Raw genomic sequence first — 27,611 nt, 5'->3', positions numbered from 1 at the left:
ATGTTGTCATCTGTCTGTCTGTCCATAACTTATAATTCCTCAAATACACCCCCCCCCAGTCTACCTTAGTATCCCCTTGAGTTCCAAACTCCAAACCTTTCAGTGACCTTAATACCAGAGACCACTGAGTCGTTGTGTGACAACCACAAGATTGTTGGTTTCTGTGGCTGTGGTGTTGCGTGCTCATATGAGGGGAGCCAGAGAACAACCTCTGCTGTTGTTTCTCGGGAGCTGTTGTTTTACCTTGTTTTTTAAGTGTCCCTCTCTGGCCAGGACTACCCCAAGTAGACGATTATTGCTAGCGAGTGAAGCCTGTGGTTCTGACTGTGTGTCTTTCCAGCACTGGGATTAAAAATGCATACCATGGATTTTCCTCCTCTATGGTTCTTCACCTTGTCATAACCCTCATCAACATCATCACCATCACCATCATCAACATCAGTCATTATCATTACCAATAATTATCATCATCACCACCATCATCATCACCATCATCATCACCATCATCATCATCATCACCACCATCATCAACATCAATCATTCTATTGAGACAAGGTCTCTTACTGAACCCAGATTTTACCAATATAGCTAGGCTGACCGCCCAGTGAGTTTCTAGGATCTGTCTCTTTCCACCCCCAACACTGGGCTTACAGACCCTTGCCACCACGTCCTAATTCTATGTGGGCACTGGGAAATCTAAACCTAAGTTTTCGGGTTTGTTCAATAACCACTTTGCCCACGGAGTCATCTCCCTAGCCCCTCAGCTCTTTTGGGGGTGGTGCTGGGGGATTGGAAACGGAGTCTTACCTGCGTTGCTCTGGCTGGCCTTGAACTCAGAGATCTGCCGCCTCCCGGGGGCTGAGACTGTGGGTGTGCCCCCTGTTTTGTCGAACATTGGTTCTGGGGCCATCTCGCCAGCCGCTCAGTTGTTCTGACAGTGAGACTGGAGCAGGGAAGAGAATAGGGTAGTTCAGAAGCTGCTACAGGTATTGTCACAGTGGCTGTCCCATTACCTGTTCTAGAAGAGGCTTTGTTGCAGACGGGACAATAAACATGGCTTGTCTTTAAAAGAAGGTGGGGTCTGGGGCACCAATCAGAATAAGGCTAAGTGGAGAGACTTTCCCAGTGGAGGAATTTGGATGTTTGTCTCCCTAAAGCTCCAGAATGAGGGATGCTGGTCAGATTTATTAGGGAACCTCGGAGAGAGTCATGGGATGGAAACAAGGCGAGGACATTGCCGGCTAGTTTTATGTCAGCTTGTCACGGCTGAAGTTATCTGAGAGGAGGAAACAGTTGAGAAAACATCTCTATGCGATCTGGCTGTAGACAAGCCTGTAAGGCCTTTTCTCAATTAGTGATCAAAGGGGGAGGGACCAGCCCACTGTGGTCATTCCTGGGCGGGAAGGTTCTAGAAGAAAGCAGGTTGAGCAAGCCAGTAAGCAGCATTCCTCCATGGCCTCTGCATCAGCTCCTGCCTCCAGGTTCCTGCCCTTTCTTTAGTGATAGACTACGGTATGGAAGTGGAAACCCCACCAACCTGCCTCTGCTCATGGTGTTTGATCGCAGCAACAGCAACCCTAACAGAGAGGCTGTCCTAACCGCCTTCTGCGGACTGAACACCCTGCCCCCAACAAGCCGCTGGCCATGGCTCTCCGCTTGGGGACACCTTGCTGCCCAGCCCAATTAGATGACTTTCCAGAAACACCCTCTTCCCACCCCTTCGCAGGGTGATTATTTCGGGATGCCTTCAGCAACCGAACAAGATCCACGCTGTAAACTGGGGGCTGTAGTTTAGTGGAAGAGTGTAGCATTAAATAATACAGAAGGCATCATCCCACACTACGGCGGGCCACATGGCCGGCGCCGTGTTCTCATTCCACCCTTCCCTCTAAAATCTCTCCACCCGACTCGCTGTGTCCCCATGGCCGGTCGCCACCACGCCAGCCCCACGCATCAAATTCACTGACTAGCTGAGGTACCTCGCCACCGTATCTTTCTCTGGAACTCCGTTGAGCCGCCACATGAAGGAAAACAAACTTAGTTTATAATCAGTCTCTTGGCGCAACAACTAACATCCTAATTAGTAAACCGTACTAAATCAAATTCTCCGATGACGGATCTTGGCGGACCTGCCATCTAACCAGGGCTTCTAGTACATTGAATATTGTACCCCAAGCTCTCTCTCCATCCAAAAAGGCCACAAGTCTCTTTTCTCCTCCTCTCGCCCCTCCCCCATCCGACCTGGAAGTCCCGCCTACTCCTCACCCAGTGATTGGTCAGGGGTTCTCTCTGCCCCTGTGAGGAGGACACGCTCCCGAGATCCCAAAGGAAGAAGAAAAAGCCAGCTGAGCTCGGAAACAACCCGACCTGCAGCATCTGTATAGGAGGAAAAGGGCGCGTTGCTTTCCTCTGGGCTTTTTTGCTTTTAAAACAGTTTGACAGGGTGCTAGCGGAAATGTGGCAGACTGTGGTGGGGCTAGTCCCCAGAAAAGAACCAGTGTCTTTAGTACTCACTGGGCCAAGAGTACTTGTGACCGGAGTAGAAGATACGGAGCCCGTGCCAATGGCTCAGGGTGCTCCTGTCTACCGTCACTCGTGTGTGGCCTCCAGCCTTGCTCTGTGCTGCCCTGAGGTTCCAGAGGTGGTTGGAACTGCCTTTTGCTTAGAAGAATTTAGAGAAGCTGCTCCTGCAGCAGATCCCTATCTGAGCAGAATGGCGGTTCTATTTTGGAGACAAGGTCTCACATAGCTCAGACTGGCCCCAAACTCGCTCTGCAGCTGGGGACACTGGACTTACTCCTGATCCTCTGCCCTGCCTCCGTAGTGCTGAAATTCCAGATGTGCACCGCCACAGCTGGCTTAGACGGTTAGGGATGAGACCCAGGACTTTGTGTGTGCCAGGCAACACACGGCCAATCTCCAGACTGAACTCATCTCCAGACCCTTTCGCCTCACACCCGTGTCTTAAAGATGCTTGCTCCTAGGACCAAGCTCCAAATATTCTGATTATTCGAGTCTAGGAAGAGGCCTAGGGAATCCACTTAATTCTGAGTTTACAAAGACCAGTTTTTAGGGACCTTCCTATTTCTTTGACACCCAGGAAAGAAGCCCAGAGCTGTGTATTAATTTTTTGAAATCATGGAGTCAGATACCCTCTGAACAACCGCAATGCCTCCTCGGAAATGGCGGCCATTAAAATCTCCTGTTCCTCTTGCTCTCCCGCTCAGAGCTGAGGCCTTCCTGGTTGACCTAAACCCACTCATACCTGAGCTTGCAGACGACATGGGGCATATGCTGAGGACAGATCATGACCTCTCAGGCACAGACACCAGTATCCTGCTGTCGTCTCTTGTCTGGCACCATAACTGACCTGTATGATTTCCACCCACCCCACCCTCTGTGTCTGGCTACAGCTAATGGCTCCCTGCAGATCACTTGGACCTGGGTTGAACTTAATTGGTAGTCATGCAAGGCCACATTCTCCATAGAGGGCAGAGAGACTCTGGCTGGGGACAGGTGGCTCTGGGGTATAGCTCTCAGCTCATTGAAACCCAACACACTGGACCGGGATGTTAAGAAAGTAGAAGGAATAGCAGGTGGCGGGCACACCTTACCCAAAGTCTCCCCAGGGGAACTGTTTTACACATGTAAGTCCCTGCCTGTCCCCAGCAGTAGCATACAAATGGAGATGTCAGCCCGTAAATGGGCACACTACCACTTAAGATAGTCTTTGCTGCTCTGTGGGATTTGAAGGTAGCTTTTCCAAGGTCCCAGTTGTTGACAAACACACCACCTGTGACTTACTATTGTGATCCTGGGGCCTGTGACACTCTCCAGCCGTTCACGAAGGGCAGCCGCTGGGCAGAAAGAAATGTAGCTGATTTCGTCTGGCTTCTTAACTCTGTACCCCAGTTTTCGAGTTAAACTGTATTAGCTCTGTCTGTGCTTCTTAAAGAATGTCTTCTTCCTCAGAAATGTGTGTGCTCCTTTCTAAAACCTGGTGGGTAGGGACTTTGGAAGGGCATGTCTGCCCACCTCCTAGGCTGAGCTGCTAGATGGATTTAGGGTCACCTACCAGAAGCCTTGTCCCTCCTCCTGACATGGCTCACACACACACACACACACACACACACACACACACACACACACACACCTTGTTGCTCTCTGTCTTTGGGACTCTCTCTCTAAAACCTGCCATGACTGACAACTTACTTCCTGTGACCAACTGGCCAGCAGACAGAGGGAAAATAGAAAGCCTGGAGCAGCTGCGTGGGCAGCCCGCCCCTGACGGAGTGACACAGACGCAGAGGGACCCAGGCAAGGAGAGGCCTGTTTCTCTCTTGGAGAGCCCAGCTGTGGAGCACTGGAGACTGCTGCCCTGCAAACAGGGTGATGCTGTCGCTCCCACTCATAAGAGGGAAACTGAGGCACTGGAAGGCAGCCCGCCTCTTCCTTGGCATAGCTTTTGTTAGACTTTCTCTCTTTAGATAACGGGGGTGGGGGGGAATAACATGAGATTTATTTGAACTCTGGTTTCCTGGACTTCAGTCCACGGCCTCTGGCTCCATCCTAAGCCTCTGCCAGCGGGATCCTGTGACAGAGGAGGCTGCTCATCACATGGCAGCAGGAAGCAGAGAATTAAGGAGGAGTCAGAGGTTAAGCACCGCCCCTTTAGTGTTGAGAAGATGACTGTGCAGGCCGAGGACCTGACTCTCGTCCCTTAGGACCCACTTTAAAAAGCCAGTCAGGATGATGAGCACTTGTAATCCTAGTGCTAGGTCGATCGCTGGGGCTCACAGCCAGCTAGTCTGCCAGAGTGGCACGCTTTGGGTTCGGTGAGAGATCCTGTCTCAAGAAATAAATGGAGAGCAACTAAGGAAGCCACCTGACGTGGACCTCTGGTCTTCACATGCTCATGCACATACCAGAATCCACCCTCTCTGCATGTATGTATGTATGTATGTATCTATCTATCTATATCTATCTATCTGTGTGTGTCTCTCACACACATACTCTCCCTCCCTTCCTCCCTCTTTTTCTCTTTCCCTATCTCTCCTCCTCCTCCCTATCTCTCTTGCCTCCTCCCCCACTGTGCCCTCTCCCTCCCTCTCCCTTTCCTTCTCCTTTTCCCTCCTTCCCTTCATCCCTCAATCTCTTTCTCCCTCCCTCTCCCTCCCTCTCCCCTCACCCCAAAGGCATGCCTGTAATGACCTACTTCCTCCAACCAGGCTCCAGTTCCCAATAATGTCATCAATTATGTATCTATCCATAGGTTAATTTCTTGATGGTTCATTAATCTGTTGATGAAAAACAGAGTCCTCGTTGTCCAATCACTTCCCAGGACCCCGCCCTCCAGCTGTTTGGTAGGCCTTTAAGGACACTTTAGAATTAAACTGTAACAAATCCCCAGTTATGGCACAGGTAGGATTTGAACTCCAGGCAGCATGAGTCCTGCCGCATCTCCCCCTTCTCTGAGAACATAAGATTCTCAGCCCAGAAACATTCTCAGTGGCATGGGGCAGACAGCTCATTTATAATGGAGCCTGGTCCATAAAAGTTTAATGAGGAGCTTGTCTGATAAGATGCCTAGTGTTTGATCTCTGTGAATGCCAGCTGCTCGAGTAAGAGGCGCTTCCTGGCCTTGGCTCTGGGGAGCATTGATGGGGTCAGCTGGGGGCAGAAGCCGGTGGGGAGTGAAGATGTAGTTAGTCCTGCAGAGATGGGGCTGCATGGGGAGCCCCATGTTCTCAGAAGCTGCAGGAGCAGGCTTCTTGCCAGGATTTCCTACAACATCAGGAAGTGACCCTCTGGTTTCTCTCCTGTCCCTTGGGGTTCTGTTGGACATTTGCCCCACTGCACTCTGTGGGTGAAGGCAGAGCTGGGTAGGGCTGAGATGTGGATCTTACTATATATTCTCAGTATATACAAGGACTGGCGGTTTAAACACCATACGCCTCAGTTTCTCCCTCTCTAAAATGGGGATGTTTGTATCCTTGTAATGGTTAATATTATCAACTCTACAGTATATAGGTATCTAGAAGAAAAGCCTCTGCTGTGCTGTGAGGAGTAGATTAGGTTAAGCTGAGAAGATCCACTCTCACTGTGAAGGGCATCCTTTAGTGGGCAGATCCTGGACTGAAAGGCAAAGGGTCAGAACGCCAACATTTATCTCTCTGCTTCCTGACCAGGTACAGTGTGACCAGCCACCACATAGACTGTCTCCACCAGGATGTACTGTGCATGTGTGTGTGTGTTCGCATGTGCCTGGGTGCATTGTTTATATGTGTGCGTGTATATTCATGTGCACATGGAAGAAGCCTGAGGTCTGTTCCTTTATTGCCTTCCACCTTGGTTTTTGAAACAGGATCTCTCGCAGGCTTAGAACTCACTGATTTGGCTAAGCTGCCCTGGGAATCCAGTTTCTTCTAAATACTGTGTTTATCTTATTAAGCGAGTTCAGGGAGTCAAACTCGGGTCTTTATTGTTGACTGGTAAGCGCTTCAACAGTTGGGCATCTTTCCAGCCCAACCTCTCTTCTTTCCAAGTTGGTTTATCTAACAAATCTGCAAAGCTCAGTAATACAGTGTATGCACAAGTATTGGCACTTCCACAGCTGTGTTCATACGTGAATCAATACACAGACATGCATAAATGCACACAGTCCTACACAGAGAGAAAAGAAAGGCAGAAAGGAAGTAGAGAGGGAGAGACAGATTTTAGGGTGACAGGCTGGAAGAAAGGAGATGTGGAACCCCACACAGGAAAGGGGGTACGGTGTTTATCAGCAGAGGGGCCGGCCTCTTCTCCCTCAGCCAGCCCACAGAGACGGTCTGGATCCTGTGAGGGGCAGATCTAGTGCTGCTGGGGAGGGAACTAGGCAGTGCTGCCTTTGAGAGAAGTTTATTTGAGCCCAGGATTAACCTATCTAGCTTTGATGGGCAGCAGGACATTCCACACCGCTCTTGGCAAAGCGAAGCTGTCAAGTCGGCCATGTTTGAGTCATTCCCACAGGCTCTTGTTTCCTGAAGACCTCCTCCTCCTCCTCTTCCTCCATTACCTCTTCCTTCACCTTCTCTTCCTTCACTTCATCTTCTTCTTCCTCCTCCTCTTCCTCCACCTCTTCTTTTTCCTTTTTCTCTTCCTCTGCCTCTACCTCTGAGACCAGCATCTGCCTATTTCCATCCATGGCTTCGAGGCATTGACTTTCTAGAAGATTCCACTCAGCAGTGCTCAGCCAAGGGTGGATTCTCCTGTAGACCAAGACTTCACATCCCCAGATGATAAACAGTGCTCAGGTCCCCCAGAGAGGGTCTCATCTTGACATGTCTCTCCTGGCCTTGTCCCTGGCCCAGCTTTGCTCCTGGCCCTGCTTCTTAGCTGGAGCAAGTGTGAGGCCGTCTCAAGCCCCACCTCACCTCCCAGCACTTCTCTGCCTGAAAGTCAAGCATTCTGGTATCTGTTTTCTTTGAACTTTTTTTTTGCTTTTCTGAGGCAAGAGCCCACGGAGCCCAGGCCTGCATCTCATTCACATGTAGCCAAGGATGGTTTTGGATGCCTGGTCCTCCTCCCTCTACTTCCGACGTGCTAGAATTGTAGGCACGTACTGCCGTGTCTGCTTTATTCCATGTTAAAGGTGGAACCAGGTCTTCATGCACGCTAAGCAAGCACTCTGCCAACTGAGCTGTGTCCCCAGGCCCTTCCTTTAGTCTTTAACACATCTGGAGTTCAGTGTGTGAAATAGCAGTGCCTTCCTGCCCTTCTGGCTCTGAGATAGAGAAGGAGTGTGTGGGCGTGACCAAGCCTCTGTTAACTGCTGCAGCTGGGTCTTTTAAAACCACCCTGGATGGCCTCCGAGGCTTCCATTTATGACCTCATTTCCCTACGCAAACATCAGTGTTTACTTAGTGAGATATCTCCAAATCCAAATACTGATTAGTCTTCAAGAACTGTGCTGAGGGATGAGGGAAAGCCAGACCTCAGCTGTAGGAACTGCCGGGTCCAGTGTGAGTCCACCAGAGAGCTCAGGGCTGGCCAGTAAGAATACTGAGCAGCAGATATCTTCCAGAGTTCTGATGGGACACCAGTGACAGAGGGACACCTGAAATGCTTCCTGGTTAGCTTCCATAATTTCCTTTCTGCAGGCTCCATTCCCCATTGCTGGGTGCTCACCATTCAGCCAACCTCACCAGAGGCTTGGATCCTGGCGGCCATCCTTTCTCCCAAATCTGGGCCTGCTAAATGTTAGGCACAAGTGCCCCAGCGAAGCCTCACAAAGACAGGTCAGCCGGCATAACCAGGGCACTCGTGCTGTGCCAAGCCTGAGTGTTCCCGGAGTGGGTGTGAGTCCCAGGGAATCTACGGAAGCATCCGGGTTCTTTTATTGCAGGGTAATGGACTAGGACTCGGGCAAGAACTACTGATGGAGTTTCTGAGAAAAAACATCCCAGGCAATGTTCTCCTGCCTGTTGCTAAGATAAAGTACTAGGACGAAGCAGCCTGGGGGACAAAGGCTGATTGTGCTTACAGTTCCAGGTTAGAGTTCGTCATCGGGGGTCGGGGAAGTCAAGGCGTTAGGGACTCGAAGCCACTGGTCACATACATCTGCAGCCAGAGGAGGCGATAAACGCGTGCATACCTGTGCTCATACTGTTTCCTCCATCTCAGACAGGTCAGGGTCACCTGCCTAGGACATGGTGCCATCCACAGCAGGTGGGTGTTGACAGTCGGTACTGTAATCAAGACAGTTTCCCAAAGATGACCACTGAACAGCCCAGTCTTCATAATCCTTCACTGACACGTTGCCGGGGAGACACTAGAGTGTGTCAGGTTGACAGTTCACACCATCCACCACAACTAGTGCTTAGAAATGAGCCCCCAGAGCACTGGCCGAGAACCATATGACCTACTGTGGGTTAGTTATGTAGTGCCTAACTCGCGCACGTGTTCAGACTGTGGGCTTTTCTTGAGTGTGTTCTGTGTGCTGTATGACATCTAGGCAACGAGGGTTTCCATTCTTTTCCCGCCGCTGACTGATTTTATGTATCATTATTGATGTGGGTTTTTCCGAGTTCCACGTACTTCGGGATAACTTATTGCTTCCCGTGTAGTCAAGAATGACCTTGGACTCCTGATCCTCCTGCCTCTACCTCTGGGGATGAGCCAGGACTTTAGGAGCCCAATGTCCCCGCCTCCCTGCCCTAGCTCTCTCGCTTCTCCTTTGTCTATAATCCTGAGTTTTTTGTCCCCAACTTCCATGACAGTTTCTCTTTGGCACATATCCTTAATTGGCCTGGATGAGCATTTTATATATTATGGCTGCCCATTTCCCTAATGGTGTGTTGCTTAGTTTTGCTTTGTGGCTCTTTCTATAAATAATGTCATTGCGGGCATTTTCTTGGCGCACTTGAATTTCATACTTTGCAGTCAGTACTTTATCTACTCTGCCTTTATTCCCTTGTTTATCTGTTCATTGTTAGATCATTCTTTTCTGCTGCTTTACAGCAGTCTGTATCTCCAGGCATCTGGGGTGCACTTGCGTCCTTCAGCGTGGGACACTCATGTCTCCCCTCTGGGCTCCTTGTGTGCGGTGGGATCTGTGATTCACCCTGGAATTTCCGAGTCCCTGGGGTCCCACATTCTCACCATCCAGTGTGTTGAGATCGTTGCTCCGAGACGTTGCCAACGGAAGGCCCCACCCACAGGGTTGAGCAGCTGAGCCACAGCAGGATGGCACCGGCTGGGGAGAGACTTCAGTCAGTATGATTCCCAGAACACATTGCAAAGGAGAGGAGGAAAGACTGGGTGTGGTGGCACACACAAGTAGTCCCAGGACTGGGGCGTTAAATACGGTGGATCCAGCTCCATTTGGGCGAGCCTGCCTAGCCCAGTCTGAATTCCTGACCAGAGAGAGACACTGTCTCAAAACATCAAGCTAGGTGATGCCTGAAGAGTAATAACTGAGGTCATGCTCTGCCATACACACACACACACACACACACACACACACACACACACACACCACATGCACATGAACACACACACCACACATGCACAGGCACACACACACACACACACACACACACACCACACATGCACATGAACACACACACACACACACACACCACACACACAGGCACACACACACCACATGCACATGAACACACACACCACACATGCACATGAACACACACACCACACATGCACAGGCACACACACACACACACACACCACATGCACACACACACACACACACCACACATGCACATGAACACACACACCACACATGCACAGGCACACACACACACACACACACACACACACACACACACACACACCACATGCACAGGCACACACACACACACACATATGAGTACACACACTTTTGGTTTTGAGACAGGATCTCACATTGTAGCTGGCCTAGAACTCTCTACGTTAACTAGGCTGGCCTCAGACTCACAGCAATCCTTCTGCCTCTACCTCTGCCTCCTGAGTGCTGAGATTGAAAGAATGCACCACCACCGCCCTTAGCAATACACACATTAGAAAAAATTTTCATTCTTTTCTGGGCCAGGATTATAGTCCAGAGTAGAGAAATTGCTTGGGGCTCCTGAAGAGATAAGTCCAGTAGTGCCCAAAACAAATAACGAACCTGCTGACTTTCAGAAAGCACAGTTGTCCTGAATGTTGTTAAAAGGTGACTCCCAGGTTTCAGCACCAATGTTAGGAAAAGGATAAAGAGAGCAGGAGGGACCATGGGGGTGCGGCGAGGCCTGAAGGGGAAGGGGATGCCTCTGGGGGATCCATGTTGGGAATCCCTTCCCCGTGAGGGACCAGCCACTCGATGGTATAGTGCAGAATAGAGTTTATTCAGGTCACGGGGGAGTTAAGAGGGTAGTAGAGGCAGAGAGAGAGAGAAGAGAGGAGTAGAGGCTGGACATGAGCATGTGGAGAGAGATGGGGGAAGGGAGGAGGAGGGGTAAAGGCGTGAGAGCAAGAGAGAGGAAGGGGCAAGCAGCCCCTTTTATAGTGTCAGGTAACTGAGGGGTGGGGTATACCTGGCTGTTGCTAGGTAACTGAGGGGTGGGGTTTACAGAATCCCAACACTGAATGCACACTTTTTTTAAAAATATGATTTTTGGAACTTTCCAAGTAGATGTGTAAAGAACGAGCAAGCTTGCAAATATCAAGTCTCCTGGACAGAACAAAGCAAAGAAACCCTACAAAACCCAGAGCAACAAAGGACCAGCAGTAAGGAGACGGTTTCTAGTGGGCCTGCAGGGAACTTCTGGGTGCTAAAGTGGCTGAGGCAGCTGATGCAGGCTTGCTTGCTCTACAAGAACAGACACGGGCCTGCCCACCTCAGCAGAGAGGCCAAGCTGCAAGGCCTGGGCATTGGGAACACAGTTCCCTCCCTGACAGGTCAGTGGGCCCTGCCCAGGGCAGAAAGAAAACACAAACCTTTATGGTGCTAGTAACCGCTGGCTGCCGACAGCTTAGCCACAGCATGAGGGCACAGGTTCTCTGCTTCTGTCATAGCATTGTGATCCTGGTGGGTGGCAGGCATCCTGGCTCAGAAGTAGGGCTGAAGCACGCAGGCCAGCAGTCCCCAGAGCCTAAGGGCTCGGTGTGTCATGCCAAGTGGTTTCTGCTATGGGGAATCAGTGACCATGTAATCCCGGTGGCGGCAGGAAGGCACGTTCTGGAGCCCTGTGAGAACACAGGCTGGAACACAGGACTTAGACACCCTCGACTCCCAGAGCACCCCAGCATGTTGTGCAGGGGTTCCTATTGTCCTTGCCTGCCACAGAAGGTGCACCCACCTGGACCTGGGTCATCTCCAGAAATAACACAGGAGCCTTGTTCTCTGAAATCTCCATAGTCACCAAAGGTACTGGGACGAGGAGGGTGGCACCTCCCACCCCTAGACAGGATCCTTACCAACCACAAGCTTGCGAAAAGTAGGAGCTCGCTTTAGCAGTGGAAATGTGTTCTTTCCTGATGCTGGGGATAGGAAGTCACAGGGAAGCCTCACCAGGCCGATAGCAAAACAAGACTATGCCATAGAAGCCAACAGAGAAACTTGTCTCTGCCTCTTCCAGCCTCTGCTGGTGGCTAGCGTTCCTCAGCGTAGCCTCAGTGTGATCTCTGCCTCGAAGTCACATGGCCCTCTCTGTTTGAGTCCTGTGTTCCTTTACCTATGAAGACCCTGTGATGACATTTAGGACTGGTCACTCATGTCATCACAAATGTCACCTTTGTCCTGTCTGCCATGTCTTTTGTTGCTCAGATAAGTTGACCATTGGTTCCACGTGTGTTTCTGCAATGTGAGCGGCTTTCTTCACATCTTCAGCAAGTGTCTTTCTTCACACCCGATCCACAGAATCACTCCTGTGGTTGCTTTTGTCTCATGAAGAGACAGGCACAAAGAGAACACACAGTTTTCTTCCCCCCACACAGCTCACAGTAAACTGAGCTGAGCTGAAATAGAACCCAGGTCTTTTTCTATTATGCATGCTATTCTCACTGGGTGTTCTCGTCCACTCATCTATCCACCCACCCATCATCCATCTGTACATCCATCATTCTTCATCCATCCACATATCCATCCACCATCCACCCATCCATCCATCCATCCACCCACCCATCCATCCAAACATTCACCCATCTATTCATCCATCCATCCACCCACCCATCCATCCATCCACCCACCCATCCATCCAAACATCCACTCATCCATCCATCCATCCATCCACCCACCCATCCATCCAAACATCCACTCATCCATCCATCCATCCATCCACCCACCCACCCACCCATCCATCCAAACATCCACTCATCCATCCATTCATCCATCCATCCACCCACCCACCTATCCATCCATCCATCCATCCATCCATCCATCCATCCATCCATCCATCAACCCACCCACCCATCCATCCATCCATCCATCCATCCATCCATCCATCCATCCATCAACCCACCCACCCATCCATCCATCCATCCACCCACCCACCCATCCATCCATCCATCCATCCATCCATCCATCCATCCACCCACCCACCCATCCATCCATCCACCCATCTAAACATCCGTCTATCATCCATTCATTTGACATACTAGAAACCTCCTAGTGGGCACAGGTTTAGAACTTGGCAAGCACATGTAGTTGGCACCTGCTCTGGGGCCTGTCTGCCTACCGTGGAGATAGGACAAGCTTGAGCATGTCACTACCTGTACTTCCTCCCAAGGGAGTCCAGCCACCTACTAAAGTCCTACTGGGGAAGGCTCCATCTTCCACAGCATGACCTGGGGCTGGGGGCAGAAACTTCTTTGGCAAGGGGCTTCTGATGACAGTCTTGGGTGAGAGATGGGGGTGGCAAAAAGGATGCAGATATAAAGGCAGGAGCTGAAGTCAGAGTTGTAACCACAGGTCACCCCAGAATCCAGCCCAGGAGTCGCATAGGCTGACAGTCAAAATGTCTTATCTAACCTTTCCCATCTTCAGAGGCCCCTAAACCAGGCTAAGAACCATCAACATGTTGTATGACATAACATATTACCTGCACTTTCCCCTCATAGCCATGCCAGGGTCTCAGTAGTTCTGTCTGTGAGATGGGACACAGGCTCCTGACTGACTCCGGTTTCATGGTCCCGTCTCAGCTGCTCAGGTCTGGTCTCTCCACCTTCTCCCTTCCCTGGTGGGAGATCAGGGCCCACCCTGGTCCTGAGGCTGAGGCTGGGTGAGTCAGCTTGCTGTTCACTTTCCCAGACAGGCGTTGCTGGGTGGGGCTCAGGGGCCCCAACCCTTCCTCCCCCTGCTTCCTTTCCTCCTCCCCCTCCATTAGGAAGGAACACGTCCATTCCTGCCCCAGGGCTGTTCCATGCTACAAAGCCCACACCCTCCCTTCATTTCTACATCTGTGAGAGCCTTGCTCATACTCTTCCATGAAGACATGGTTCCCAGCATTCTAGCTCCCCGGGGACCTATTACCAAGATCTGGGCGTGCTAGCTCAGGCCCGGCCTTGGTGCTAGGGTGCACGTGGCCGGCTCTGTGGGATTCTCATCACCTCAGCCTCTCCTTTTGTCTTCTGCCAGAACTCCTGTGCTGACATGTGGGAAGGGGGCATGAGTTGGGGTGTCAGGAGGGTGAGCGGGGTATGCTCCCCTGCTGAACACTCATGTTGTTATATGAGAAGGGAAAGTGCTGACTGAGCACCAACTAAGGACCAGTTACCGTTGCTCCACATTCTTCTGGTGTTTCCTTCATCTGTCTACACCTGCTCATCCATCTACACCCGAACCAGACTGCGGGCAAGGAACGCCTGGCTCTAAGGGGTGTGGCACCAGGTCACATAGGAATGGCAGAACTGAGACTTAGGCCCCCATCTGTCTGTCTTCAAAGTCCAAACTCCACCTACAGTGTGTAAGATGGCCTCTCAGACAAAACCACCCCGGGGTGAGCTGGAGACCAACTGGGAAGGGTGCCAGTGTGGATTCAGCGAAAAGCTTGCCCCTTAGTGAACTAGAAATAGCACGTCTAATTGGACCTCTTGAGAGCAGAGGCTTTCTTTCATTCTGTCTCTTAGGTAAGACTTGTGACATCCGTATACATATTTGAGGGAAGGTATGCACGTGTACATGCTTGAGTGTGTGCAAATGCCTATGCATGTGTGTACCATACTTTGACATGTGGTGGCCAGAGGATCACTCTTCCTTATGTTTCAACCTGATCCCCCCCAATTGAGTCCTAATTTCCCCCCAATTGAGTCCTAATTTCAACATGCCCAGAAAAACCTCCAGGGCTACTCACTGCCCCCATGGCTCCAGGGCCCAACCTGCCACCTGTCGGGCTTCTCTGGGTATCTCACCCATGGCCACCGGCAGACTAGAAGTCCTCAAGAACTGTTCTGTAATACAGTGGGACACCATCCAGTATGCAAGCTCTGCTCCAGTACACTCCCAGTCACCTCCCCTGTCCTAGGAGTCTGTAGCAAGGCACTTTCCTTGATGACCACCATATCAGATTTTCCACGGCCCTTCGGAGAGCTTCCGTGTGTTCCACAGAGCTTGGGGCTGAGAGAAGGAAGGCAGTGCCTGGACAGAAACTCAGGTTCCCTGTTTCCTTGGTGATGGAAGAGGTCCCTGGGGAAGTGAATCGGAATTCCTCTTCCCCTATAGGCAGCAACTACTGTCTGAAGACAGCCTCTTCCTCTGTGTGGGACACAGACACTGTCCTGGGCATTCTCCTCCCCTCACAGAGTAGCCCCAATTTTGAGTGCATGTTACCTTGATAACATTCATTCCTGCCTCCTGCTCCAGAGTCCAGAGGGATCTGGGTCACATCAGACAGCCTGCCTGAGACTGCTGTGTGGCCTCAGCCTGCTGGTAGACATCCTCGTGTCTTGGGGTCCTAGCTGTGGTTAGTGCACACTGCCACTTCAGTGCCAAGGAGGCCCCATTCCTGGGTTTGGGGCCACTTACAGCCACCGGTTTCTGTGCCCTTGCATTGGTCTAATTTCTGTCTCGATGATAAAATACACTGACAAAGGCACCATAGAGAAGGGTACGGTGGGCTTAGGATTCCAAGTCACAGTCAGTCATTGTGGGGTAATCCAGGCAAGAACCGAAAGCGGCTAGCTACATCGGAGCTACAGTCAAGAGCGGACAGGGAATAAATTCATGCGTGCATGCTTTCTTGCATTTAGCTTGCTCTCTATAGTATACAGCCAGAAATCCACATCAGCTAACAGCCTCCCAAGGGTTTGCCCACAGGCTAACCTGAACTAGATGGTCCCTCGCTGAGATCTTTCTCCTGGATGATGCCAGGTTGTATCCAATTGACAATGAAGACTAAGAGCCGCCCATTGCACACCGACCTTATCCTCCAGTGCACCCAGCTTCCAACATACTGCTAACCTCTCGGGCTTATCCCCAAGAACCATGCTGTTGTTCTGCCAGGGTCTCCTCTTCCCAAAAGTGCCTGTGTGTGGCAGGAACATGAATGTCCATCCTGTCATAGTCACAGCCTGAAGTCCATCAGCCAGTCCTGCTCCTTGGGGGACACACAGCAGCCATTTCACAGCAAGGCCACAGTCAAGCTTCAAAGTCGTGCAGTTCTCCCTAGGTGGATCCCTCTGTAGCTGGCTTACACATGACAGCAGTTGAAAGTGACTTGTAACTTATGCCGTGGGCTCTCCACTGCCCACAAGCTTTTAGTCCACTGGGAAAATGCCTCTGGGCACCTTCAGAGTGCTATTCCTGGACATGCATGCATGTTCAAAGGTGCCTGGATAACCATGCTACTGGGCAGAAGCCTGTGGCTCTGGGATACCAACCTAAGACCCTACTAGTGTTCTTTGGTGGGGGTGCAAAAATAAGTTTGTGAAGGAGCTTCAGGAAAGGAGTTACCCCAGGGTTCCCTCAGTGTCCAGGTTTCAGTTATGAGCAGAGATGAGATAAAGGATGCAGGAACGAAGGCATCTAGGGCTGTGGGAAAACACAAGAACTTGCTCACAGCTAGACATGCTCATTGGGCTTGCAAGACCAAGGCTCTGGCATCAAAGATGCTAAACAGAGGCTTAGTTGAAAGCTTCCTATTGGATCTGTGGACTGACATTTTTAAAGCTCTGATGTGGGTGCCTCTGGCTGTCACCTGCCTGTCGTACATCATGCTAAGTTGTGAAGCAGGCTGGTTTTTTATACACAGTTGGACACACTGAGTCATCACGTCTGGTTTTCTCAGTAGCCACATTTTCCACTGTAGTAGCCACTCAGAACGGAACCCCACAGAGCAATGCATTTCCAGGCTTCACACTCCACCTCTAACTTATACTGTGGCTCGTGCATACTTGGGAGAAGGATCCTTGTCCTGGTTTCATTTCCTATTGCTGTGATGATACCTCAACAAAAGGCAAAAGGGAGAAATAATGTATTTTAACTCATAGCTTCCAGGTTACCGTCTGTTGTTGTGAAGAAGTCATGACACAAACTTCAAATGGTCCCATCACACCACCACAGCCAGCCCCAAAAGCATAGAGAAATAAATGCACATGTGCTCATATGAATGGCTTTTTTTCTCTTACACAGTTTAGGACTACCTAGGGAATGGTGCCACCCGGATTGGACTGGATTTTTTCTACACCAGTTAGCTTAAGACAGTCCCCCCAAAGACATGCTCATAGGTCAGCTTACTGTAGACAATTCCTCGTTGAGACTTTCCCCAGATGATTCTAAGTTGTACCAAATTGACAATTAACTTGAACCACAGCTGCCGAGGGTGGATTTTTGGACTGTGTGTCTCCAAAACCTGGAGGGCCTGGGTTAGCAGACCAAGGGTTCTAAAAGACTCATTAAATGTTGAGTAAAGCCAGAGCCTCCAATGCATGTAGATGTTAACTTCCGTCATCCCAAGCAATGGAAACCAAGCTGTGTGTCCATGTGACACACATTCAAGACGGGCTGTGAGTGAAAATTGTCACACGTGAGGAGAGCTAGAGCAATATTCTCTATTTTAGTTCAGCTTGAACACTGTTCTTAGACTGTTGGTAAAGTTTTCTCTTCCCGAGCAGGAAGATTAACCCTGAGAATTCACATAAAAGATCTGAGCATAGTGTTGTGTTACAACCCCAAACCTGGGGAGACAGAGACAGGTGGATCACAGGAACGCTGGCTAGCTAGCCTAGCCTCTTTGGGTTCCAGGTCAGTGATAGACATGACATTTAAAATACAATTTAAAAAGCCAACAATGGATAGCATTTGAGAACCAGCAGCTGAGATTAACCTCCAGCCTCCACATACATGAACACACCTCACACAGAAAGATTTATCTTGAATCTTGAACTTCTCCTTGAACTGCTTCAGAATCCTAGTGATCTGACTGAAGCCCAACATCCGCCCTTACAGATGCAGCCTTTTGCTCAGTCTGCTAGCAACGAGCTCTTAGGACCTCATTCCTGGATTTGGTGTTGTCACGGTCCATGTACTGTCTATGTTCCAGTGTACCTGCATGTGCCCATGCATTGGCAGGCACAGGCACACAGACGCAGGGCTACAACCCAAAGACGTGGTCAGCTGAGCTCAGGCCCAGCAACCCCATAGAGGGTATCCATAATGCAGAGACTACACAGCCTTCTTTCTGGGGAGGTCAGAGAACAACTTCTAAGTGTCATTTCTCAGGTGCCATGAGTCTCTGTTGTCCCTGAACTTTGTCAAGCGGCTAGACTAGCTAGCCCGGGTGCTCCAAGGGTCTGCCTGTCTCTTCTTACATCTCAACGTGTCTTGAATTAGAAGCCCGTACAAACCTCTTCCTGTCTCTACCACCACCTCTGGGGTTTGAACTCGGATCATCAGGCTTCCGAGGCAGGTATTTTACCCACTAAGCCATCTCTCAAACCCCCACGGAGCTTCCAGTCTGGGTTCACTGGTTGATTCTTCCAAGGTCTGACTCTAAGCTAGAGCTGACTAGAGAAGTTTGTCATAGAAAGTTTAAAGGACAGGCTTCTGAAGGAAGCCTGTGGGAACCTGCACACATCAGTGGCTACGCCTGTGGTTTGGGGTTCTTACTTGGGGTATGGGTGCCCCTCGGGTCTTCTTTCTGAGAATATCACCTTTTGCCTCCACAGCCCTCCCACCCTAAGTGGCAGCCCTGTCATCTCAGACATCTCCTTGATACGACTTTCTCCACACCCTGCTGGCCCTGGAGATTCGCCCTTCAGTACCCACCACCCCTACGTGAACCCCCACATGGAGCACTACCTCCGGTCTGTGCACAGCAGCCCCACACTCTCAATGATCTCCGCTGCCAGGGGCCTCAGCCCTGCTGATGGTAAGTAGTGCCGGGTCAGAGGCAGTAGGGACACTGGGGGCAGTGCTACGCGTGACCAAGTGGCTTTGTCTACACAGCCTGTTTTCCATCATCTGAAAAATACAATTTCATCAATAGATATATCTGCTGATTAGGTCAAAAGCCTTATGATCTGGTTCTTTCCCCAAAACACCACGTCTGTACATTGCATTGGGACCCAAGCTTTCAACACATGAGCCACTAAAAGATGTTTCCTATCTATCCCGACCATAGCAGCCACATCATAGGGACAGACTACTGCTTGCAACACACCAAAGGCTGCGGAAGCCAGTATTAAGTAAGAGATTGTGTGGGAATATCTCATTGAATTCAGCATCAAAGGGGAGGCAGAGCTGCCTGCTGCCTGAATCTGTCTCTGTCCCTGTGATGGTCAACACAGATGGTCTCCCAACTCCCAGGAATCCCCTGGAGCTGGAGTTTCAGGCAGCTGAGGCCCCATCCCCAGGGATAGACAGTGACTTTGAGTAGGCTCAGATGCCCGAGAAAGAATGGACCAGCCCACTGGGTCAGGTTGATTTGGACCAGAAGTGGGTAGAATCACATAATATATAACATAGTTACTCTCAGATCTAAATTTTTCTTAAGGGCTGAAAAGACTGTTAAGTTGGTAAATATAAGATCAAACCTCCATAACTCAAGTTTAAAAAAGAAAATAATCAAGAAAATGGGGCCAAGTAGCAAGCAGTTGGAATCCCAGCACTAGGGAGAGAGGGACTGAGGTTCACTTGTGAGCCAGTCTGTGGAATCAGTGAGGTCCAGGTTTAAGGGGAGGCCTTGTCTCCAAAAGACAGTGGAGAACAACTGAGGAAGGCTCCAGTATTGCTCTCTGGTCTCCACACAAGCACAGGAGGTGATGGGTGCGTTCAGAGGTCAAGCATTGAGCCCCCAGGCCAGAGGTGGATTATTTCTCTCTTCCTTAAACAGCGCATTTCTTTACAGATTTTATTTATATATTTTCATTTTATGTGGGTGGGCATGCATGTTTGCATAGGTTCCCCCAAAGTGAGTTTTGGGTCTTGTGGAGCTGGAGTTATGGGTAGCAGAGAGCCACTCAGCATGGGTGCTGGGAACTGAACACAGGCCCTCTACAGTACCAGTATCTGCTCTTAATTGCTGAGCGACCCTTGGACAGTAGATTCTAATGGTTCCTTTCTCTTACCTTCTGTGACAGTGGCCCATGAACATCTAAAAGAGAGGGGACTATTCAGTCTCGCTGCCCCAGGCACCAACCCTTCAGACTATTACCACCAGATGACCCTCATGGCAAGCCACCCCACACCCTACGGGGACCTTCTAATGCAGAGCGGGGGTGCCGCTAGTGCACCCCATCTCCATGACTACCTCAACCCTGTGGATGGTGAGTACCAGAGAGTGTAACATGGAGTTGGGGGGGGTGCAGATGAGGGGGACTGACTGACGGTCCTAGAAAGCAGGTCTTCCGTCCCGTTGGAGGCACGAAACACAAACAGAAACCTGAACTGCACCCCACCACTGTCTACACTGCTAGACATGGGGGCTGAGGCTGGGTGACTAAGAGCCCTGTGGGAAGAATCTGTAGTGGGGATTGGTAAGCTAAAATGGAATGGGTAGACAAAATAGGGATAGAGACACATGCAGTTTGAGGACACAGTCAGAGTCAAAGGTGTGGAGGATGCTACCCCGGCACAGAACTGAAGAGGCGGACCCACCTGCTGGCTTGGAGAAGAGCCGAGGGCACCCTGTGTTTCTGCGGGGCTCGTGAGACCAGTGTGATTGGTAGAAATCAGGTGAAAGACGATAGTGGTTCTAAGGCCAGTGTTCCAGCTGGGCTGTACCAATGAATTGGAACTTGTTAAAGGCCTCGTCCTTTGCTCGAGTGGGATAAGGCCATGGAACTATCATGGGGAGAACATGCAGAGAAGTAAAGAGATCTGATGTAACATTTGGAAGTGTCTTGTTCATGCTGACTGGAGAACTGAGTCGGGGCAGGCAGCAGTAGACCCCACTGGTGAGCTGTAGGTGAATCGGATTAAAAATGATGACTGGGTAGAGATGTCACACACGTTCCCAGCACAGAGGCAAAGAGCTCATAACTTAGTGTACTCTGGGCTGTGACCAAGTATCTAACCTCTCACTCCCCTCAGTCAACAGAACCTACCAAAAGCAGCATAGGAAGGCGTGTTTGTTGTGACTCACACTTTTAGGAGATCCTGTCCATCATGGCGGGGGAGGCACGGTGGCAGGAGTGAGGCAGCCGGTCACATCACATCTACAGACAGAAGCAGAGACAGGCCATTTTCTCCTTTGTATTCAGTCTGGGACTCTAGACATAGAATGACTCACATTCAGGGTCCGTCTTCTCACCTCAGTCCGCACGTTCTAGAAAATCCTGCACACACGTGTCTCCTAAATGGTGATCCTTCCAAGTTAACACTTGTTATAAAACATCATAAAGAGTCAAGGGCTATGCCAGCGCCCAGATGATAGGATGGCGTTCAGTGACGACGACGGGGCATGTGCTAGGCTGTTTGCAGGGCACAAGGTTGGGAGTCTTGGATCAGTGAGGTCCTAAGTACCCATCAAACACCACGCCCTTTCTTCTCACTAGAAGCCATCCATGTGTCTGCTTTCACGTGGTGTCATAGCCTCCTGACTATGAGACCCTGGGTCAGCACACAACCCATGCCGTGGGAAGTAAACCAAAGCTCAATGCTGTTTCCCCCTCCAACTAGATCTCACTCCACCTGGCAACCGCAGAGCTGTCCAAGGATGCCTGGGATGTGGGCTAAGTAGAGGTGTGGGAAGCCACCACCAAACTCTAAGCTGGTGCCGCCTTCCGGCTGCTGTCCTCTAGCCCTGCTGGGCGCAGCATCTTCATGCTGTGGTGATGGTGGTGGGGGGAGACAGACCTGCAGAGAGGCCATCTGGTCCTGCAGGGTAGCAGGTTGGGAACGGGCTGTTGGCAGCTGTTAAGAGGCGGCCGAGGGTGCGAGATTCAGGGTGGGCCCATATCATCCAGGCCTAGGTTCACATCATAAGCCCCGTTCCTGCTTCTTGCCACAGCCAGCTCCGTTCAGTGGCCTTGCTCCATCTGAGCTCTCTCTCCACGTAGGGAGGACTAAGAGTGCTTCTTCTCCAGGGAGTCTGTCTAGATGTTTCCTGCCTCCTCTCTGAGATTTAACGAAGCACTCTACCACAAGGGCAAGGTCAGGTTGCTCTGCTCAGCCCTGCCATTCTCTGATGGGAGGCTTCTGAGTGACAAAGCAGTGTCGCCAACACTCCGTGTCTGTCCCTGCCTTCTGTGCCTTCCCTAGGAGGATGTTGGGCCCAGGATTCAGCACAGTGCAGGGTATTAAGTCTCCTCTGTGGGGCTCCTTCCCATCCTTGCCTCTGGCACAGTGAAGCCAGGGACTGGGGAGGGTGCATCCTGGACGTGGTGCTCTCCAGTGTTGTAAACCCGGCACGGTTACACAGCAGGGGGCAGTACTGAGGTCAAGTGCAGCGTCACGCCCACATGCCAGCGTCTGCCATGCTGGGAAGCCCTTCTCCAAGGCCTGGAGCCAGACCTTGGACATCACTGGCAAGTGGACAAACAAGGGGACCAAGTAGAGCAGGTGGCCCACACGGCAGGAGAGGCAGCACTGAGCAGGCAGGAGTCATACTGTGACAGCCATCCTGAGCGCCTGACTGGGTATGCATCTCCCTGCAGTGCCATGCATGCAGCAGAGAGAGGAATGGCCACCAGGAGCCTTTCTCCCGTGGCTGGAGTGAGAACTTTGCTTAGGACAAGCAGACAGGTCTGCAGGCCTCTTGGTGGGGTTCCAAGCCTTGCTCCAGCCGGGCCACACCATCTGTTGTCAGTTCCCGAGCTCTATCCTCCAGAAGGCGACTAGGCAGCTGGGTCTGGACTTGGCAGAGAGCAACAGGGCAGGATGCAGAGGGGCCAGGATGATAACTAATGGGGAGACACCGGAGAGGACCTACTTCATCTCCTGCTGTTTTTCACCTTCCTCAGGATAGTGAGGCCTAGAGAGCGCAGTGGGAGGGACGGAAGGAGAAGGTAGTAAAGAAAGAATGAAGGTAGATGTGGCCTACTTGCTGTATATACTGGGTGATCAATTAATGCTGGGTGTGACCTCTCCGTATCCCTCTTCCTTTTTCAAGTTCACCCTCATTGCCAGGGGCCCATATCTTAGCTGTATCACCAAGTGCGTCCACCCAGGCCATGGACCATTCTGGGTATCATGTCCTCGTTCCCTCCCCATCCATTGTCCCCGGGCGTGCTGAGCGTGGCATGTCTCCTCTCTCCCTCATACTTTTGTTACCAGAGTTAGGGTCAGAGCCTGGGCCCTGGCAGCCTTTGGCAGCAGTAACAAGGCAGGCTCGGCAGCCCATCCCCAGTTAAACAGCAGAAGCAGTGAAAAGCAGAGGAAGGGGAGTTGTTCGTTGTCGTCACACCGGGAAGAGGAGCAGAGAGCCTTATGTCTAAGTTTACAGGGAGGGCAAGAGGGATACTTGGCTAAGCAGTCCCGGTCAAGGTGTGGTCTAGCTGTCAAATCTTCCCCGTTAACTGGTCTGGCAAGTTATCAGAACTGTGTGAAATGAGCTCCCCCTCTGGCAACACCAGGTTTCAGCCTTTACCTTCTCCTGGCATGAATCTCCTGGGGAGATTCCATTTATTGATTGATTGATTGATTGGTTTATTCATTCATTTGAGTCTGTTGTCAGATAACCACTGGATGGACACAGGTGTCTCTTTAGAATGTCTGCTTTCACTCAGTCTCATTGCTGGCTCCCAGAGCGGATCCCTGATACTGCCTGCTCCGCCCGCCTGCCCGTCTGCCGTGCCTGAGGGCCTGAGGACTGTGTAACTCCAAATGCATTATGGGCATCAAGTCCTGGGCACCCAAGGCACCCTCGAAATTCCAGGCACCCAACTCTAGCCAACCTGGATGTCTTTCACCTAAAACGGCCAGCCCCACTGCTGGACCGGCTGGCTCACAGCCTGTAAGACCCGTTGTGTCAGGAGTGGACGCCACAGGAGGCCTGGGAGAGAAGGGTGCAGGCTAGTTAGAGCAGAAATCACTGGAGTAGACAAGTGGTCTGGAAGGGGCTGGAGACAGCTCCGTTCCCTAAAATATTCAACATTGGCTGCACCTGACTAAGAAGCAGGAAGGCCCCGGGCTGGAGAAGTTCAGGGATTGGTGGAACCCCCACCTCCAAAGGTGGCCACCACTTGCTGAGTAACTTACCACAGCTACCTCCTCTCTCCACTTCTGTCTACGGATCAGCAGGTTCGCAGACATTTGAGAGGACTGAGCAGGCCTGGGGAGGACTGGGGCCGGGTTTTATAAACCCAAGAAAACCATACCAATCAATAACCATCTTCCAGTTCTCTTGGCGATGTGCCCGGCAGGGGGTTGCCAGACAGATTTACTGTTTTATTTTTTCCTCAGGTTGAAACCTAGGGCCTTACACATGCTGAGTGTGATTGCTCCACCACTGAGCTAGGCCCAGACTTTTCTTTCTTTTTCCTTCAGTTCTGTGTTTTATTTATTTATTGTGCGTGTGTGAACATGCATGCCACAGTACTCCTATGGGAACTGGTTTTCTCCCTCCACCATGTGGGATGGAACTTGGGTCATCAGACTTGGCAGCAAGCACCACCCTCAGCCATCTCACATTGACCCCAGCTCCTTCCAAGCCAGTGCAAGGCAGAGTTTCAGACTTGGCTTCGGAGTGTTAAAAGTGTTGGGGGCATTTCCACCCAGCTTAGGCACCTTCGCAGATACTCAATCTGCTGTGTTTCTGGGAGGGATGCTAAAGAAGGCTGAGCCCTGCCCAGCCTGCCTCCAGGGCATTCCCCCATCCTCCTCCAAAGTAGACCACATGAACCAGGGAAGCCCCTGCAAACCACTGCATTATCTGCAGCCCACCCCCATAGGATGCTTCAGTCCCCTCATGGAAAACTTAGGTCTTTTTTTTACAAGTTCCCTTTTGCTCAGTCTCCGGCAGAAGTGGCGCACACTCACTCACTGCCTGCTTACTCAGCACGTGTCCTACTTAGGTTTCGCTGTTGCCGTGATAAAGCACTGGTCAAAACCGGCTTGTTGGAGAAAGGGTTTATTTCATTATACCGTGTCCAGGGCATAGTCCATCACTGAAGGAAGCCAGAGTAGGAGCTCAAGGCAGGATCCTGGCGGCAAGAACTGAAGCAGAAACCTTGGGAACACTGCACGCTGACTGGCTCCCCATGGCTTTGCTCAGTTTGCTTTTTTATACAACTCAGGACCACCTGCCAAGAGCGGGCACCACACACAGTGATCCGGGCCTTCCTCACATCAGTCATCAATCAAGAAAATACTGCCACGGACTTGCCTACAGCCAAGCTGGTGGAGACAACCTCTCAGTTGAGGTTTCTTCTTCCCAGATGAGTTCAGTTTGTGTCACATTCACACACACACACACACACACACACACACACACACGCACGCACGCACGCACACGCACGCGCACATAGAGAGAAAAGAGAAAAAACATGCCAAGCCAGGTTCTAGTCACCAAGCATGAATCTGAATACCATATCAAGTCCTGCCTCAAAATGCTCTCAGTCTGTCTGTCCTGTCTGTCCATGCACCAGGCACCTCTTTTGTAAGCACTCTGATGCAGGTCCCAACCTGACCTGTCCTCTCAGTCTCCCCTCTCAGCACCTGCCTTCATGTCTCAAGACAGGGACACCAGCAGAGGACGTTCCAGAGGCTTTGTGTGTCCAATAGAGGCACAGAGGTAGGATCTGCCAAACTGTGAGGCAGTGTGAGCTGAGGCTGGAGGGCGTGGCCCTCGGATCCTTCTCCAACTCAACAATATCTGAGTCAAGGACCCAATGCACAAGAGTGCATTTAGCATTCAACTGACTTGACTTCGGGGATTAAATGAATGGTTCTTAAAATGTGTCTTAGTTAGGGTTTACTGCTGTGAACAGACACCATGGCCAAGGCAACTCTTATAAGGACAACATTTAACTGGGGCTGGCTTACAAGTTCAGGAGTTCAGTCTGTTATCATCAAGGTGGGAGCATGGCAGCGTCTAGGCGGGCATGGTGCAGAAGGAACTAAGTTCTACCGCCTGATCAGAAGCCTGCTAGGAGGAGACTGGCTTCCAGGCAGCTAGCGTAGAAGTCTTAAAGTTCACGCCTGCAGTGACACACCTACTCCAACAAGGCCACACCTCCTGGGCCAAGTTCATACAAACCATCACAAAATGGGGACATTTTTTAAAGATAGGGACTCATGTAATTAAAGCTAAACTTGAACTCACTGTGTAGCTGAGGATGACCTTGGATTTCTGATCCTCCAGCCTCTACCTGTCAAGTGCTAAAAGTATAGGCCTATACCATCATGCCAATTTATGTGTTGCTGGGCACGGAACCCAGGGCTTCATACATGTTAGATAAGTACGTTACCAAGTGGGCTGTCTCTGTCTGAGAACCACAGTAGCTTCTCGTGAACTCTGTGTACACCCCACATGTGGGACACATTAGATGAGTCAGAAGGACAGCAGGGCGTCTGACGGGTCCAGACACCAATGCCACACCGTCTACCCTGGGCCGAAATGAAGGTGGGAACAGAGACCTGAGGTTCTGGCACAGGCTCACCTCTCCCTCAACATTCTTTCTTCTTCTCTTACACCAAGAGCCGAGCCACCAAGAAGGCAACTGAACCAGCCAGAAATCCAAGGTCATCCATTGCTCTGCTGGTGGCTCTGCAGAAGTCAGAGTTCACTTCTTGTCACCAGTGCCAAGCACTAGGCTGTTGACGCTGGCATCGTGTCTGCAGGGCTGCAGCAGCCACAGCCCCTCCCCATCTTAAGAAGATTGAAAGTTCTGATTGAAGTGCTGTCTGCTCCCAGCCCTGCAACTCCCCCCCCCCAGCTGTGTGTTTTATTATCATATTGACACTAATGTGACTCGGATGTCACCTCCATCCTGATACTCATTCCTTATGCATCCTCTGAATTCAGGGTGGGGAGGCTCAGAAACCAATGACATTGATCCCACAGGAGAGAGGCAGACATTGTTGGGACCTCGGGAGACTGCTTCAGGGAGGAATCTAAGCCCAGCCTGGAACAGAGGGGAGACTGAGGCTGAGACAAACAACTGTGGGTCCCACAGGCTAGGAATGACCTGAGTAAGAGAGGCCCTTTGAACCTGAGTTGACCAGGATATAATTCTGCCTCCCCGAATGGGGAACTCAGAGCCCAGACCTTGGCTTTCTCTGCCCTTGGGACATGACTGAACACGGGGCCACTGGCCTCTGAGTTCCTAGTTCATGGCCTGGCCATGGAGATTCCTCCATGAGGAAGATGCAGCTTGAGTCAGTGACGTGTAGAGGGTAAAACACTTGGGCTGAACTCATCAGAACACAGCCTGAGACTGAGCTCAGACAAGACCTGGGCCAGCTACAGTGGATTATACCTGTAATCTCAGCACTGGGAAGGTGTGACGAGTCAGGAGTTCAAGGCCGCTCTTGGCTACACCATGTCCTGTCTCATAGAATAAAAAAAACAATGGGGGTGGTGAGGAAGATTTGGCCCGTTCATAAAGGGCTTGACCTTGAAAGCGTGAGGACAGGAGTTCAAATCCCCAGAACCCACGTGGGAAGCAGGAGGGTGACCCGTGCCTGTAATCCCAGCAGTGGAGGGGTCAAATACACACTGATTCCTGTGTGTTTGGAGGCTAGGGAGGCTGAGTCATCGTGCCCAGGCCAAAGA

The 27,611-nt window shown here is 51.0% G+C and overlaps 1 protein-coding gene across 1 annotated transcript in view; it reads left to right on the top strand.

The window, feature by feature from the left end:
• Positions 1 to 27,611, top strand: part of GLI2 (GLI family zinc finger 2) — a gene marked incomplete at both ends in the record, with an annotated part of 161,791 nt that overhangs the window by 110,749 nt on the left and 23,431 nt on the right. The window contains 2 exons of the mRNA XM_080917750.1: positions 18,622 to 18,824; positions 20,035 to 20,220. Of these exons, the coding sequence (XP_080773876.1) occupies positions 18,622 to 18,824; positions 20,035 to 20,220 (389 nt within the window). The remainder of the gene's footprint in view (positions 1 to 18,621; positions 18,825 to 20,034; positions 20,221 to 27,611) is intronic.

The sequence above is a fragment of the Micromys minutus genome (genome assembly GCF_963924665.1).
Source record: "Micromys minutus genome assembly, chromosome: 6".
In the NCBI taxonomy this organism is placed as follows: Eukaryota; Metazoa; Chordata; class Mammalia; order Rodentia; family Muridae; genus Micromys; species Micromys minutus.
The sequence above is the reverse complement of the archived record's forward strand: the minus strand, read 5'-3'. Positions and strand labels throughout refer to the sequence as shown.